We start from the raw sequence: 17,839 nt of genomic DNA, 5'->3' as shown, positions 1-17,839 counted from the left end.
AGCACCAGTGGTGAGAGGTGGACACTCTTGTGCATCCTTTTGACCTCCTCTGCATTTTGGCTGTGCCTTGGCTTACAACCTGAAAAAGGGACATTTCGGGTTTCCTTCTCTATTGTACCTCAGAGGGTGAGAGTTTCATAGCAAGGACTTTCCTGCAGACCTACACAGCAGGAAAACATTTGTGGTGATACACAAATCAACTGATTATAACAGAATATACCTCAGATTCTTGAAACTCCCCTATGTTAGAGGTAGACATGGGCATAGAAGAGAAGTGATTAGTACAGAAATCACAAAAACAACTGAGGTGGGCAGCACTCAAGAGCCCCTGATGGAATGGAATATCCAGCAACTTTGGCTCTCCAAATGGAAATAGGAAACAGGCACAAAATCTTATCTGTATTTTGCAGCTAATGAAAACATTAGTCTCTCCTGGGAGCAAGTCTTTGCTCTAATTTTAATGCCTTTTCTTAGGTTTTCCTTAGCTGTGACTAAATTGCACTGTCAGATGTGCCTTTTTTGAAGTTAAAAAGCATAGCTGAAGTGCTACAACCTCTAGCCAGAATATTGCAATTAGAGTACACACTGAAACCCCATCTCAAAGCCTGGCAGGTGAGGGAACAGCACTCAGACCCCCTGGTGCTCTGCTGAGCGATGGGTACAAGCTACCTCTGCTCCCATGGGAGCCTGGAGGCAATTCTTCCTGGGTGAGGTGCTCTTCACTGGGCTGGCCCGGCCCGGCCCCTTGCACTACGTGGGCTGTGTAATAACAACGCTTTGATTAACAAGCACAACATATTTCAAAGCCAGTCTTCCCTTCCCTGAACCCCAGAGTGCTCGTAATTGTATGGACAGCTTGGAAAACATACTGAATCATATCGACATTGATCGATATATATAATTACATGGAGCAAGTAGTGACAGGACAAGGGGGAATGGCTTTAAACTGACAGAGGGGAGACTGAGATGGGAGATTAGGAAGAATTTGCTCCTGTGAGGGTGCTGAGGCGCTGGCACAGGGTGCCCAGAGAAGCTGTGGCTGCCCCATCCCTGGCAGTGTTCAAGGCCAGGCTGGACAGGGCTTGGAGCAAGCTGCTCTAGTGGAAGGTGTCCCTGCCTGTGGCAGGGGTTGGAGCTGGATGAGCTTTAAGGTCCCTTCCAAACCATTCTATGATTCTGTGATATTTAATTATAATTTTATGACACTATATAACTTTAAAGGCTTCACCCACCTACTTACAGTGGCTGTGTTCACATCATGTATTAAACCTGGGCCTGCTCACCCCACTGTAAAACCTCTATCCCCACAGTGCCTTCTAGACAAGGGTCAAAGTCAACTGATCCCTGAGCTCAGCTCCACTCAGTGATCAGGAGACAGAGAAATGAGAGGGCTGGAGGAGCCCACAAGCAGGCACCAGCCTCAGCTGGGCTGCTAAGCCTGTATGGCAGGTTTGATATACAGGGTGGACATACCTTATGGTGCTTGTGACAGATGGAAGAACACGGCATACTGAGTTCATGAGAGCAATTCAGGCCACATGCCATGGGGACCAGGGTCTGCCAGCCCGGTAGGAGGTTTCTGAACTGTTGTTAGAAGTCATATAAGATGCTGTAGTAATGTAGTAAGATTCTTAAGTGTCTATGTTCTGTATGTAATCTGGGACCAAGATGACTGTTCCTACCTGTGTGCTGTACCTGGGTGCTGGCAAAGACCAAAAGGAGCTGCAGTCTGTAACTTCAATCAAACTAAGGAGAGGTTTGATTTAGGTATTCAGTGCCATCTAATGTTATATATTCGCACATAGAAGGGTGTTATATATTCACACAGGGATTTGGACAAGGGCCAGAGATGAGTTTGCACACAACTTACACTTAATGTTAGGCATGTGACTCGCTGCCTACAAGGGAAGGTGTTGTTTGCACATAACTGGGTCTGTATTGTCCATGCAGCTGAGCAGAAACAAATGATTGTGTATTTGTTTGCAAACATTAACCCTGCAGAGCAGGGAGGCTCCTTCCCCTAGAGCTAGATCTGTGGCAGCAACTACGGACTCCCTGAAAACCACAAGAAGGTTCAGATGTGTGTGACATAATTAGCACCATGATAATGAATGTTTTCCCACTGGGAATACAGCCAAAGGATGTTTCTTGGTGTCTCCAGAGAGTTGTCTGCCCCTCTCTCTTGCCTCCTCCACAGATTTTGTTTTCTTTAAGCAGGGAAATAAAACACATCTTATCCTTGCTTTTCTTCATAGGCATCAGATAAAGACCTAGGTGCCTCCTGAGTAGCGCAACAACATAGAATCATAGAATGGTTTGGGTTAGAAAGGACCTTAAGATCATCCTTCCAACCCCCTCTATGAGTCTATGACTCTATGAAAAATCTGGATTTTTTTTTCTTTGCATTAAGCTCCTCATATTTGGAAGCCTGTTTGAGAAAGCAGGCAGTGGATAGGGAGATTCCAGTCTTCCTGCATGCTTTCCTAAAAGTATTTATGATAATATGAGCTTTGAAATGGTGAATATCAGAGGAGTGCAAGAAAAGACACTTCAAGCTTTGCAAGAATGAGTATCTTAAATAATCCAATGTCCTCAGGTTTTCAGGGAAACTGAAGACAGAAAAGCGTATTAACCCATAGGAATAAACAACCCTAGATTCTGTTTTCCCCCTTTCCAGACCATTGTGGAAGGTCTTGTTGTGAGTAGAAGGCAAGTCACTAATGAGTATGGGCCCTTTGACTGAAGTGACTTCCCAAGGAAGCAGGAGTTACAGCTACAAACCCCTCTGGAATCAGAGAGAGCTACAACCCTCTCTTTGCATGTTTTGCCTAAAGTTCTTGTGTAAGATTTAGTAGAACCACTTCCTTCCAGCTTTGTCTAGCTGTGCTGGGTGTGATGGGATCACTATGGAATGGTGAGGAAATCTACACTAGAAGTAGGTACCTCTTTTTTAAGTTAGTGTTATCATGGAGCTTGTCTCAGGTCAGGTTGGGACATGTCGAGCATTCCTGGCACCCTGGGAGCTTGGCAATCCTAAACACAAGGATGGATGAGGTGAGGTGACTGCTGCATCTGGTAGCTTTGGATGATAGATCAGAACTATTCCAGACCTGAATGCTAGAATTAGCCAGGTCCGTTATAGGCAGGAGATGGTCTCAATACGGCTCCTAGTGGTTAAAAGCACCCATGACATGTTCTAAACGAGGTTTGCTGGCGTTCGTGGAGCACTGGATGAGTAACTCTTCCCTGTCCCTGGAACTACCCACTGTAATCTTCCTTCCTTTTTTAGATTTGATTTTTCATCCTTGTTTGGAATTCTTCTGTAATGAGAAGGATGACCACCTTGAGGAAAAGGACACAAACACAGAAAGGATGGATAGTGCCCTCACTCCTATCCACCACAGGGTATTTGGGCAAACCATTTTGCCTTTTCCTACCTGTCTCCCCATTTGTTCACTACTGTGCATGTTGCATGTTGGGGTTTCAGTCACAGAGCATGATCCCATTGTGAGTGAAGCAATTAAAATAGGAAATGAAAAGGTAACCCTGCCCCACACTGCTTTGGAGATGTAGGACATGAAACAACAGATGGATACAGTCACAGAGGGGAATTTCAGGCAGCAGTGAAGTGATACAGCTCAATGTGATAGGCAGGCAGGCAGTGCGAGGCATAAGCTGTTGCCAAGGCTTCTGTATTATGGCAAGAAATATTAATGACAGATTTGAGAAAAGCTAATGAGAGAGTTGTGTAAATATTGTTGTAAGCCCAAAGCATGAAATTGGGTGTTTGAACATCTAACAGTAGCTAATGTAAGCATGACACCCATGAATTTGTAATGGAGGTTATGAAGGTTAATTCATGAGCATGCCTAAGTGTGTTTAAACACCACTGAAGAGTACTGATAAACTAATGATTTCAGGGAAAAGTCTTGGAATCATTTTAAATAAAGGCAGCATGATTTAAAAGTTAGGGACTCTTCATCAGGGACTGTAGTGGCAATGGGTTCAAACTGAAACAGGGGAAGCTCAGGTTAGATATAAGGCAGAAGTTCGTTACTGTGAGGGTGGTGAGGCACTGGAACGGGGTGCCCAGAGAAGCTGTGGCTGCCCCATTCCTGGGTCAAGGCCAGGTTGGACAGAGCCTTGGGTGACATTGTTTAGTGTGAGGTGTTCCTGCCTGTGGCAGGGGGTTGGAAGTGGATGATCTTAAGGTCCTTTCCAACCCAAACCATTCTATGAGTCTATGATTTTAGACAGCAATGTGTGAAGGAATTGCAAGCCACGAGGCCATGACCTTCTCATATGAGCAGGGAGGTCATGCATATGAAAATTGCCAAAGGGATTTTTTAGCAGTTGCAGACTCTGTCACATCAGATTGGGGTTATTTTCATATGCAGTGGCTACAATACTTCACTACATGTGTGTGTGTTAATTTCAAGAAGTTAAAGATATTTTCCTGTGCACCCACAGTGAAATGGCACAAAAAGAAGTGTGTGTTGGCACAAAAGAACTAAAATACACAGCAAGACTTAGAGCCAGCACATTACTGTCAAAGCAGTTCACCTATCTCAGCACCAGTGAGGTAACTATCATAGAATCCTAGACTGGTTTGGGTTGGAAGTGACCTTAAATCTCATCCAGTTCTAACCCCCTGCCACGGGCAGGGACACCTTCCACTAGAGCAGGTTGCTCCAAGCCCCATCCAACCTGGCCTTGAACACTGCCAGGGATGGGGCAGCCACAGCTTCTCTGGGCACCCTGTTTCAGTGTCCCACCACCCTCATAGTGAAGAACTTCTTCCTTAGATCTAATATAATCTCCCCTCTCTTATTTGAAAGCCATTGCCCCTTGTCCTGTCACCACATGCTCCTGTAAGAAACCCCTCCCCAGATTTTTTGTAGGCCCCCTTTAGGTATTGGATGACTGCTAAAAAGTCTCCTCTGCGCTATAATGAAGGAAGTGTCATATCTAAAATCTAACATTTTGCTTAAGCATGTCTCGGCGCCATCTAAAATTTGATTTTGTAACCATTATTGGAACAGAAAATAACATCTAAGGGACTCCAACTTTTAATCTCACAAAGTTCCTCAGGGTCAGTTCCTGGTACAGACCACTCTCTGTCTGCACTGCCGGCAGTGAAGACAACTTGCAGGACCACTGTGAAAAAGACTTTGTATAAACTTACAGTTATCTGTGACATGCAGTAGCAGCTAAAGCACATTTCCTGACAAACAGACCCTCTGTGCTTGTATCCTCTTGAATTACTGCAAAGATTTAATGTTCTGTTTCAAACCTGGGAGATTTTCTCTGTCCTGGTTTCAAGAGTTGAGCTGGAGGTTGTCAAGTCTGATCTTTTTCAAGAAGCCTTTAGAAACATCTTCCTAATGTGATTTGTGCAAGATGATCCAGGCCTGAGCAAATGGGACCCCTCTGTGCCCTATTTCTGTCCAGACAAAAGCAGTCGCCTGCAGCTGTGTCCATCCTGCCCTCAAAGGATTCTTAAGATGCCACTTGACATGCTGAATGTATTTGAATGTGTATTCTCTGTCATTACCAACTGAAATAACTCCTGTCTTCTCCTCATGACCTTCCGAGCTGGAGCCCTGCAGAACAGCATTCTTCCTCTTTCAGACAAGTAGAAGTCTGATCACCCCGTATTGAAAAGGAAGTTGATGACATGGGAAGTATTTTGTTGTTCTTGAAGAGAGGTGGTGAGTTAGATGATCTTTAGATCATAGGGAACTAATTTAACAAGGCAGAAGCCCTAGTCTCAGACCAGCTCACACATGAGCTCACTCTGTGGCTGTGGACACGTTTTGGGGTACTTCAATGAGTCCAAATTCTTTGCGTCTCTGTGAAACCTAAACCAGGATTGTTGAGTCTCAGGGAAAATCAGGTTTTCCAGAGGATCTGCTACTCACCCTACCAACAGTTAAGTGGTGGTGGACAAAAAGAGCTGGGGCTTTCTCAGCTGGAAGGTACTGCACAAAAAAAGGAAGATAAAAGGTGGACTTTGTGGTGGGGAAAACCCTGATCTCAGTTATAGGAAACAGTTTGCTCCAGTTAGGCCCTTCAAAGAAGACAGGACTTTGATTCAGTCTGTATAGATGCTGGCAATGATCATAGCTTTCTCTCCTCTGTTATCAGCAGTACTGGGGAAGTCCACAGTTCACCAGTATTTTATCTGACTTCTAGTTTCAGAGAAAGGGTCAGTAATTTCCCTCAAGCTTCCTTAAAGATGTCTTTAGCTGCCAAGAAGCCGTGATGGATGTACACCTCCAGTTTATATTGCATACAACTGCAGGCAGAGAAACAGCACTTCTGAAAATTACTCTTAAGCTACTTCAAACTCAACATATAAAAACATAGTCAAGATCAGTAGCTACTTCTGAAATTCCTTGCCTCCATTTAGGATGTGCTTCCATTTCAAAGGAAGAATGAAAGAAGTAAACTCTGCATTTGTGCTAAAGTAAAGCTAAGTCAGCTGGGTTTTAATAGAGGGAAGGGGATTGGTTTTATCCTCAGGTTTCCCTTTTCAGTATTCATTTACTACTAACTCAGATTAAAACCTCAGTTGCCATACTCATGGCAGTTTAAGCTCAAATTGTCCAGCCCAAGTTAAAAATACACCTCTGGCCTTCCAACTGAACTATTTTTTGAGTTGTCTTTTTTATGAAATGGCTGCTTCTTACCTGTTCCTTCATGGGTATATTTATGAATTATGAATTAATGTTTGCACAGAGCTTGAAATAAGTCTTTATTTATTAGATTTGAAGATCAGGAGTTGCATAAAAGAGAACCATATATCTAGCCCAGCCTTTTACCTGTCCTGTCCACAATGTTTGCTTTGAACAGATGGAGCAAGATAAATAAGCTGGTTAAAGATAAATCCTGTAGAGCTCCTGTACTTGCTTTTTCTGCACAGAACATGAAACAAAGCAGCAGATAGCTCAGGTCCTGAATGTCAAGGCGTGATGGCAGCTAACACTGTTTGCCTGATAGAGAAGACATAACAGTGCTCTGATCTCTGCCATGTGATCCTACAGAGATGAATCATGGCAAACAAAGGTGCAGATACAAGTGCATCACAGGGACAGTGCTGCTGGTCCTATTCAATGGGCTGGACAGGAAGGGAAATCCAGCTTGTTACATATGTTGTTCATCTGAACTATGAACTTTGGACTAATCTTTCAGGCACAGTAATTTGCCCATATTATTACTCGATGTTTGAAGTCAACACCAGGTGAAAAATGCCCCTTTATAATGTAGCATCTGCTTAATCATGCCAATGTGAGTCTGAACAGAGACTGTGCAGATCAAGAGTGGGATATTTTATCTCCTCAGTTGTAACTGGAAAGATGCAGATGTCCAAATGCTCCTATTAACTTATTAGTTAACTCCTGTCTTCGTGCTTACTAGAACAATTAGGATCAGGTTAATCCCACTGGTCTTTTGAACCAGCTGAAGTCCCTAAACTGAAATCTGCTCTAAGCTCCTTCTGTTCTCAGTGGTGCCTTCATCTCACCATCTGAATCCTGGTTTAAGTTGCTCCACAGTTGTTATAAGCAAGAAGTACACTTTCAAAACCAGATGTCATATTTAGATGTTGCTGTGTATAAGCAGTATCTACAAGCTTGAAACACGACAGGCTGGAGGGAAAAGACTTGCTCTGGTCTGCTAATACATAAAATTAGTAGCAGTGATGCTGAGGAATTCAAATGCTTGCAGAACTCTTTAACTGTCATCAGCTTCTGCAGAGCTGGTTCCTTGTGAGTAGTCTTGGAACTTCTGGTTACAAAGCTACAATTATTTTCTCATACTACATTTGACCTTCTTAACTATGCTTTCCCAAAGGTGCCACGAGTGTAGCCGATTGTCTCAGCTGTGTCCTGTGGTGGGTCTACATCTCTCTGATGGAGAGGGAGTCTTCTCACAGAGACTACCCCTGCAGCCCCTCTGCTGTCACCATCTGGACACAGATACCCAATAGACCTGCTTTTATAAACTACAGAATCCAAAAGAATCCAAATTGGAAGGGATCTTTTAAGGTCTCTCGTGTAATCCCCTGCTGAAAGCAGGGCTAACATGGAAATTTGGTTAGGTTGCCCAGGAACAGGAATTTCACTACACCTCTTTGTCAATTTAAAGGAATAAAAAGTGGATGGGTAGATGATTGCAAGAGTGGAGACTAGAGCCTACTTTGTAATTCAGACTCAGTCATTACTGAGGGTGGCTGAATGCCATGAAAACAGTACTGTGTTTAAAGAGAAATCAGTACTGGCATCCACAGTTTGCAGTGGAAAGTGTTTATGTAACAGCAGTCATCATTACAGGCCACCATGAACTGCTTCCATTCTGCCTTGGGGCAGAATATGCAATGAAGGTGTGGAAAGATGGACCGTGAATGTTCCTTAGGGCAAAGACAATGAGTTTATACCCCATTTAGCAGAGTCTGGATCCTGATGGCTTTAGGTACTACTGGAGTACAAGTACGAATGACTTCTATAGGAACCATTTTGAGCTCCAATGCCAAAGGTAAGGACAGTCTGTAGAGAAAATTATGTATATCTGCAAAACTTGATGGCCTCAGCCTCCTTCCTTTCACAGAACCTTTTCACAGACCCTTTACTTTCACAGAAACCTTGCAGTGCTCCCCTGCTGCAAATCAGAAAACATCTGGTGACATAAGGAAAATGATTCACTGGGTATTTCCATGATCTGTTTGAGTGGCACTATAGATACAGGGTGAAAGCAACACTAACACATATTAAGCTCTGAAACCAGAGGATACCTGTAACCCTCATCTTTTCCAGGTACAGATAGTTCAGGGTTATCATCACTTCAAGCAGTCTGAGTACTGTCATCCTAAGGAGTGAGGACAGATGCCTGGCTGAGACTAAGTGCTTCCTGGCATGGGAAATAGGATTAATAGTTAAAAATTTAGGCTGGAAACAATTCTGGGAAAGCTGTGAAGAGCTGGGCATCATCCTTCTGCTTTGAACAGAATGGAAAAGTAGAAGTCAGTAGCTGTTACTTACGTACTGGCAACCTCTGGATCTTCATCTCACATACTTTCTCCCTTTTCCCTGCTGGCTGCTGGAGGGGTAAGCACAGCTTTTCAGAGCTCTGTCATAGATTCCAGAGGTAGCAATGGATGTTTTGTTATCAGAGCTGGCATGTGTTGGGAGCTGGCTGGAACGAGACTGGTAGTGAAAGATAATAAAGGGAAAACACTGCTGATGATGTGAGATGCGGTTAGAAGGAATATGAAAGCAAGGCTGCAAATTCTGCATATTCATGTAATCACTGTCTGGAGGATGTAGCTGTTAGATTTAAGTCCTGATATTTATTTTAACTTAGCAGAACTGAACACCATCTGTACTCAAAGAACAAAGACAAAACAAGCCTATGCTGCTTGGCTGTTGGCCCTGTCAGCTCTTCAGAGTAAAGACTATGCCATGGGTCCACCAACAGTGTTTCAAGCTCTATCAAGGTGTTAGTAAAAAATAATCGGGATACAAAGATATTGCATGGGAATTCAACAGCCAGCTTAGTGCTGAATTACAGCACTGCTTTTGTGCTGTTTATGTTTAAGGTTTGCTTTTTGCTGAGCTGAAAACCAGAAGACTTGGCTGTTATTTCACAGGATTTAGATAGATCCGGATCACTCGGAAACTCAAGTTGAGGGTTGCTTTGTCCCAGACAAAATGTGCTGCTTTTTAGAGGTGTTACATTTGACATAAAGGCAGCCTTTATAACATATTGCAAATATATTACAGCACTGCACCCTGTAGCACTTCTCTCAGCACTGTTTTATTAACAGCCTCTTGGATTCCTTCCTGGTTAACTCAGATTGGTCTTGTTGCAGTAACTCTATAAAGGTTTCCATATCGAGGTTCAGGTTTTGCTCCACATCAAGAGACTGAATTAGTCTCTTGAATTAGACTGAATTAGGGTGGTGAGGTACTGGAACAGGCTGCCATCCCTGGCAGTGTTCAAGGCCAGTCTGGACAGAGCCTTGGATGACACAGTCTAGGGTGAGGTGTCCCTGCCCACGGCAGGGAGGTTGGAACTGGATGATCTTAAGGACCTTTCTAACCCAAACCATTCTATGATTCTATGAATGTTCCTGGCCAGTACATAAATAAGTCACCTTCATTCCATGGAAATCTTTATTATAATTCCGTGATTTGCAGAGGTAATCATGCAGGTCATTATCAAAAGGTGATTGCATCCTGTTCATCAGCTCTCTACTGGCAGCAAATCACAGTAAAAAATCTCACATGAAAAATCTTACTAAATCCAGGAGAAAATACACGGAAAATAATAGAACTGGCAGGAAAAACTGCTCATGGATTCATTTAGGAACTCCACCAATGTGCTTTTTTAATTAAACAACGCTGCTTTCTTGTAACTGTAGCCAGGGAAAGACAAAACAGATTTTTGTTGAAGCAGCTTTTGCTAGAAGCATGTATTGTGGTCATTAAAGACACATGGATCCCATCAGTGCATTAGCAACTTTATGACCTATGAGCAACTTGCAGTGCCTGAAGAAAGGCCTGAGAGGGAATGCCTCACATGGTTGTGCTGCATTACACATTCCAGGCATGCTTGAAAAATTACCTCTCTTTTGATGCAAGATGGGACAGTGCAGAATGACATATTTCACAATTCATATTAATGTAACTTCCAGCCATGTTTGAAGAGGCCAAAATGCAATCTGCTGAAAGATGTAAACCATTTTCCTTTAAAACACTGGCAGAACAAAAATGCCAGGACACAGTTCTTGTTCTGCTGTTATCCACATCCTTGGATCAGTGCCCTGCTCTGCAGGATAAGTGTACTCCACTCAGAGAAACACCTCTTGCCCTGAGGCCTTCACAGTCTGAGGCTGCAATGCAATAGTGAGCTGTGTGGGCTTGATCCTGAAGGATACAATGAGGGCTGAAGAAAAGATGCAGCAAGTGGACTTGACAGTACAATAAAATGTAGATAAGAACAGAACTAATAAGAAAACATTGTTTAAAGCCTTCAGTCTGTACGAGAACTCACAAGAAGTCTGCCTCTTTGCCAGTCTGCCTCTTTGCCAAATAAATCCTGTCTTCTGTGGAAGTACTACTAAATGTTTCCAGCTCTAGCTTGGGATGTATCTATTTTGAGTTTTTCATACAAATGTATTTAGTACATTTGTATATATAATATGACAAGGGGTGATGGGTTTAAACTGAAACAGGGGAAGTTCAGGTTAGAGCTAGGAAGAAGTTCTTTCCTGTGAGGGTGGTGAGGTGCTGGCACAGGCTGCCCAAAGAAGTGGTAAATGCTCCATCCCTGTCAGTGTTCAAGGCCAGGTTGGACAGAGCCTTGTGTGACATGGTTTAGTGTGAGGTGTCCCTGCCCATGGGAGGGAGTTGGAACTGGATGATCTTAAGGTCCTTTCCAACCCAAACCGTTCTATGATTCTGTGGTTCTATGATAATACAAGCTCTGAAAATCTGATGTATTTTTACATGACACAATTTACCCTCAGTAAGTGACAGCTTTGCTGAGGATATTACAGTAGCTGTGAGCAGTGTCTTCTGAGTCACTGCTTCTCTCAGAGGAAGCTTTCCCAAAACACACAACAAACTCCTTTTCCACTCTGGAATTCAATAATTGCCTTTTACCACAGCAACTCTTAATAAAATAAAAACCTCTTTCTTTTCACAGTCACAGTAAGCCCTCCTGGAACATATTATATATAACAGCGCCTGGCACTGACCAAACTGGCTCCTGATATATGTGTGCTGTAGAACACAAAAACCTCACAGCCCCCCCTCAGAGGGTTATTTTACCTTAGGAAGGTCAGAGTTGCTCTTTATGACACTTCAGAACTTGATACAAGGTTAATCTTTGTGGAATATGAACCTACTGTTGTAGAATTGTCTGTCATTTCCATTTATGTCAGCTTGTATTACTTCGCCAATGAAATGTATTTTGGTGGTTTTCTCCTACTAGAAGATCAACTACAAGAAGATTGAGGTAAATCAACTCTGAACAATTCTCCAAACACCAGAGAAAGATAAACTGAGATAGGGGAAGACAGCATCAGATTCAGCTGTGCCAGAAAAGAAAATCTAAATTGTTCTAAAACTGATTTCTTAAAATACATTTGATGAACAATTCACCTTTGTAGATGAGAGATTCTCTCTGCATTTCAACTAAGCCAATACCCCCCTCAAAACTGAACTAGCCATTATGAGGAATAAACAAGAACCATAGAAAACAAGACAGTGGGGACACAGCATGAGTTAAGTTTTCCAACCTCAAATTTGGCACATCTGTTTCTTTACATGGGAAACAAGCGCAGGCTGCTGGGTGGTGTTTGAAAGACACTGAGATGCTGGAGGGGGGCCAGAGAAGGGCAATGGAGCTGGTGAAGGGTCTAAGGCACAAATGTGATGAGGAATGGCTGAGGGACCTGGGGGGTTTAGACTGGAAAAGAGAAGGCTCAGGGAGGACCTTATTGCTCTCCACAACTGCCTGAAAGGAGGTTGTAGTGAGGTGGGGTCGGTCCCTTCTCCCAAGTAACTACTGACAGGACAGGAGGAAATGGCCTCAAATTGTGCCAGGTAAGGTTTAGATTGAATATTAGGAACAATTCCTTCCCTAGAGAGTGCTCAGGCATTGGAACAGGCTGCCCAGGGAAGTGGTGGAATCACCATTCCTGGAAGTGTTCACAAACCATGTAGATGAGGCCCTCAGTGCCATAGGTTAGTGGTGGCCTTGGCAGTGCTGGGGTAAAGGCTGGACTTGATGATGTTAAAGGTCTTTTCCAACCCAGCTGATTCTATGATTCCATGATACTTGCTATACGCAGTCTTATTGCAGTTCTTGATGCAGTTTTTATCTAGGGATAAACTGAGGTCACTTGGAAGCTACTTATTTTACATGGAAAATAAAACTGTTTACTATTCTGGTTGGATCCAAGCCTGGATTAATCTTCTTCACCAACCTTGTAATGTAAACATTTAAAAATGAACAATCTTGTCATGTTTAAACAGTTCCCAAGCTTAGAGAGGTTTGGAGTTTATATAACAAAGTAAGTTAATTTTATTTATATATGCTCCTTTTTATATTGGTTAAAGAGAAGCAAAGACAAATCTTTCTGAAGAGAGATATGATGTAGGGACAGCTACAAAAACATCAAGAGGGAAAGTGTTTGACTTTTCTATGTGTTTCACTAAGCTAAAGTTAATTATCAGCGATGTTTACAACATTGGGCTTTTGCTGAACTACAAACTGCTGATAGATCTTTCCTGAACCCAGTGGAGCATCCCAAGAGATTCTTCCAATTCCAGTGACCGAACCAAGTTTACTTTGTCTTTAAAAATCATAAATAAATTCATAGTTATGAATTATCATATCTGTGCCTATTTATTTTACGGTTTCTTACAGTGATGTCTACAAGAAGCTGTTACACAAAAACTGTTCTTGGCTTTCTGTATCTATCTTTATGCACTGACCTCTCTTCTCTCTTGTCCCACCACTTCAGTAATCCTGAATCTGCACTTCCTTTACAGCACTGCGCTGAAAGGACAAATGTTATGAAAACTTAATGCCACTAAAAAAGCAGCTTCAAAATCTCTTTGGCTGCCTGAGATTGTGCCAGATGGTGAAGAACTAGAAGTATAATAAATATCATGTTAAGCAGATTTGAGGAACATGTTCTGCATCCCACATAAATAAAACACTCTTAAAACGAACCCTGGAGCGATGAGATTCAGGAATAAGCTCTTCTGTAGCTTCAGGAATATCTCACATTATCTACAATGCAAAGTGTTTCTAATATTCAGAGCACTCCCATTAGTCTGGTTCTTTGCCAAGACCTGACAGCTTGGAGTTGCTGCATTTCTCTAGATGCAGGGGCTGTGATAAAGCTCAGGGGAGTTTTTTCCCCCTCCCAAGACTTTCAAGATTTCATTTTTCACAGAAAAATAAAGCTACAGCTAGCCTCCCTATCATTGAAACACAGAAGATACCTGTATCACAGAAACACAGAGATAATGAGCAGTAAGAGCTGCATTGATACCCAAAGCTGTTTCCTTGGGCCTCAGTTATCCCATCACACACACACAAAATGGTGTTAAATTTAAAGATCATTTACTGTACAACTTTGTTTCCTTCATATGAAAATGTTTAACCCTCTTGCTGTATTTGTACACAGCATCCCTGAGAATGACAGAATGATGCAGGTGAGGAAGGACCTCAGGAGATCTCTAGTCAAACCTCCTGCTCAAAGTCGGATCAGCTCTCAGGTCAAACCCGTTCACTCATGGCTGTGCTCTCTACTGAAAGTTTGCTCCTCAAAATTCAGGGTCCTGAGTCTCCTCTTCACCTGGCCCATATTCCTCAAGATTGGGGTGTTCACAGTATAGATGTCTACAACTCAACACCTCCCTCAGAGCTTCCGTCAGGGTTTATGGAAAACAACTCAACCACTTCCATGCAGTCTCCAGCATGATTGCCAAACAAATCCCATCCACACTTCCTAATTTGGAAGAGGTGAGGGTAGAAGTTTGGAGATGATTTGGAAGGCATTCCAAATGTAAGGCTGAACACAGAAGACTGTATCGTATCACCTAAGAGTATGGGATTTTGAGGGTGGCCTTGTTAAAGCCAGACCAGCTCAAGGTTTCTCATCTGATAGGTATGCAAGATCACATCAAAGAAACACACGACTTGTAAAATTATTTTCTCCTCTGTCTAGCTAAACCAAAGACACTGTCTTTGGAAGCTGAATTAAGCTTTCTATGTGAAGGGAATTTTTAATTATTCAGCTATGGCCCTCAGGTCTAATAAAGCCTTACCCATGGTGAGGATATATCAAGATCAGGTTTTTCTGCATATGGCTCTAAGCAGCCAAGTCTCACATCAGAGAGTTAACAAACAAACATTCCCTGTGTTTGTGAACTTACAGAAAGAAAACACATCACAAAAGCTGGCAATTCTTCCTCAGCTGACAATTTTTCTTAGGAAAAACTGATTTAACTACAGGAATCTATTTGTAGCACTGAGGGATTCTTCTCTATGTGAGTTATTTCATCTCTTCCCAGTGGCCTCTTACAGCAGGTTTCCTACTTCCAGAGCTCTTGAAATTTTATCAGTACCTTTCATCTTGTAGTTCTGTTCTGATAAGAACTTCACTGTCTCCTTGCTTTGAGGGCTACATTAATTATGAACAACAACCATGCAGTATCTATCACGGCAGAGAGCAGAGAAATCAGAACCTAATCATGATACAGATTAATCAGCTACAGTGTGACCTGGGTTTCTTAGTGCCCTCAGTTCATTTGCCATTTTCTTTTAATGTGGTCAAATATTAGGTCATGGTCATAGGTCAATGAATGGAAGATGTAGGACTGTCGTAGGACAATGGTCTTAGGTTCATTACTAAGAGAATGGTCTTAGGTGGTACTGGGTTAAAGTGGCTGACCAGTTAAAAATTACACCCTTACTGAATGATTCATCTATGTCTTTCTCTGGTTTAATTAGGTGGGGATATCAGTTACAGATAGGAATGTGACTATATTCAGCAATAGTAAAGCTTAGTTTTAAAGTTCATAATTCTAAAAGAATCTTGGAAAAAGGGAAAAGGTTGAGAAAAGATGCACATGAGTGATGAGGAAACAAACTTGAAAAGGATGAGTTGTATAATCTCTTAAAAATAAACTGATCATCTTGAGCTGTGCAAGGAGAAATCTTATTGTAGTAAAGAATCTGTTTAAGCAGCAGGCAAACTGTAATATGCTCCAGTGGCAAAAAGCTAAGCTAAACAGCGAAAACACAAATGAGGTGCCTAACTTTGAACAGGGACTTTTAGTAATCCCTATTGCAGCAGCTCATCGTAAATTGAATATAGGAATCACTCAGATTGTGTGGCCTGAACAAGATGATTTTAACAAGGCCTTCTAACCTTCAAGTTAACTGACATAAATTGAGCCTATGATCTTCTTCTAGCACTTTGAAGTGAGCCCTGAACTTCCAGGTTTTCAAGAATTTCCTTCTTCTCATGCTGTATAAACCGAGTTCCCCTATTCTGCACGTGTGACTTCCCCTAACTTTGAAAGCACCGGAGGCCAAATACTCCTGAGCTTTAACCCCACACAGACTCAGAGGGTGAAATCCCCACGAAGACCACAGCTCGTGTTTGTGATGTTCTCTGTGCTTTTTGGAGAAGTCTGTTCTGAACCCCGGACTCGTGACCACAAACCCAGGAAAGCCTGAAGCCATTCACACTGGGATTTCTTTTTGAGTTTAAAAGATATGAACACTTTAAAAACCGTGATGTGATGAAACTACACCTCTTACCTTCTGTTTCAGAGAAACTGCTCGCTGGTTTCAGGCACTTTACACACCAGTCCCAGAGGAAACACGTTTTCTCTCAGTGAAGATGTCCACTGAGCCAATATATACAAAGCGAGTCATTGTCTATTGAAATTAAACAGCTCAAAAGAGAATCCCAGAGTCATGGATGCTGTTTCTCTGCTGTGCACCTCCAGAGAACCCTCCCAAGGTGAGACACCACACAGCCTGCCATCAGCTCCATGTTTACAGTTCATCCACCCGTAATCTATATAGTGGCAACTACACACCGCTGCTGAGTCACTTGCAACAAACATGAGGTAATGGCACCACTTATCAAAAGCGCCAGGCCATGACTTCATCCACCTCCCTGACACACCGCAGCCCTGAGGCACGGCAAGCTCTATGGGACAACAGCCCCAGTGGGAGATCAGCTGGCCGGGAGAAAAATGAACTCCCCTTTGGGTCAGGAAGCTTCTTCCCCTTCCTCGGGGGCGTCTCCCTGTAGACGAGGAAAGAAGAACAGGAGCGAAAGCGACCATGAAGGACCAAAGGTTCCAGGAGCGACAAGACCACCGCCTGCAGCCGAGAGGGCATTACCTCATCTCAACACACCCTCCGCCCCGCCCCCCAGGCGCTTGCTGCCCTTTGATTGGCCACAGTCCTCAGAACGACGGGACATACAGCCAATCAAAGTGCGAGTTACCGTGAGGGCGGGATGAGTTGTTGTGTAGGCGGATGTCTGCCTGTGAGAGGGAGCTGGCGCGGCGCGGGGCCGGGCCGGGTGTCGCCGGGAAGGAGCCGCTGCGGCTGCAGCTGCAGCTGCCACCCGGTGTCCGGCCCGCTCCGGCCCTGTTGTGCCATGGAGGACGTGCTGCCCTCGGGCCTGCTGGAGATCTGCCTGCTGGTCGGCGTGCCCAGGGAGCGGGTGCGGGCGCTCCTCCAGGTGAGAGGGGTGCGGCGCTGTGAGGGAGCGCGGGGCGGGCCGGGGCCGCGGCTGGGCTGTGGGGCGGCTTCAGTCAAGGAGCCGGGTCAGCTCCTCCCTGTCCTGGCCTCCGTGACTACAACAACCCAGCAGTAAGGCTAGTAAAACTGCTGGGTTTTCTTGGTGGTGTTATCCGTGGATAGAGCTGAAATACTTTAGAGAAAGATTGTTTCGACAGGCGATCGCCAGCAAAGTAGCGGTAGTTTGGCAGTGGTGTTGAGGAATTAAAGCTTTTTCAAAGGTCAGAGCTGAGTGAAGAATGCAGTGTAGCTTTATCTAAGCAGGAACAGCAAAATGCTGGAACAATGCTGGATGATCTCCCATTTCCCGTCTTCCGTTGGAGATAAGAGCTGAAGGCAGGGGAATAAAGCCTGGAAACTTGTATCCTTAGGACAGTCCCGGTGAGCTTAGTGCTCTTGGCACAACGAGCAATTCAGGTATGTTAAGAGAAGTTAATGGGTTGGCTTCTGCTTTGCATATGTGGTTTATAATTCGTTTATAGGCACTTCACGT

The 17,839-nt window shown here is 43.5% G+C and overlaps 1 protein-coding gene across 1 annotated transcript in view; it reads left to right on the top strand.

Annotated features, from left to right (window-relative positions):
- The window catches only part of DENND3 (DENN domain containing 3), a 410,308-nt gene that overhangs the window by 354,434 nt on the left and 38,035 nt on the right, over nucleotides 1–17,839 (top strand). Inside the window, exon 2 of the mRNA XM_061447632.1 lies at nucleotides 17,164–17,287. Within this exon, the coding sequence (XP_061303616.1) occupies nucleotides 17,204–17,287 (84 nt within the window). The 5' untranslated portion in view covers nucleotides 17,164–17,203. The remainder of the gene's footprint in view (nucleotides 1–17,163; nucleotides 17,288–17,839) is intronic.

This window comes from Pezoporus flaviventris, unplaced genomic scaffold (genome assembly GCF_033815535.1).
Source record: "Pezoporus flaviventris isolate CSIRO_AGI_PZ_B2104156 unplaced genomic scaffold, CSIRO_AGI_Pfla_v1 ptg000007l, whole genome shotgun sequence".
Classification (NCBI taxonomy): domain Eukaryota; kingdom Metazoa; phylum Chordata; class Aves; order Psittaciformes; family Psittacidae; genus Pezoporus; species Pezoporus flaviventris.
Note: the sequence above shows the minus strand (reverse complement) of the source record. Positions and strands in the feature narration are given on the sequence as shown.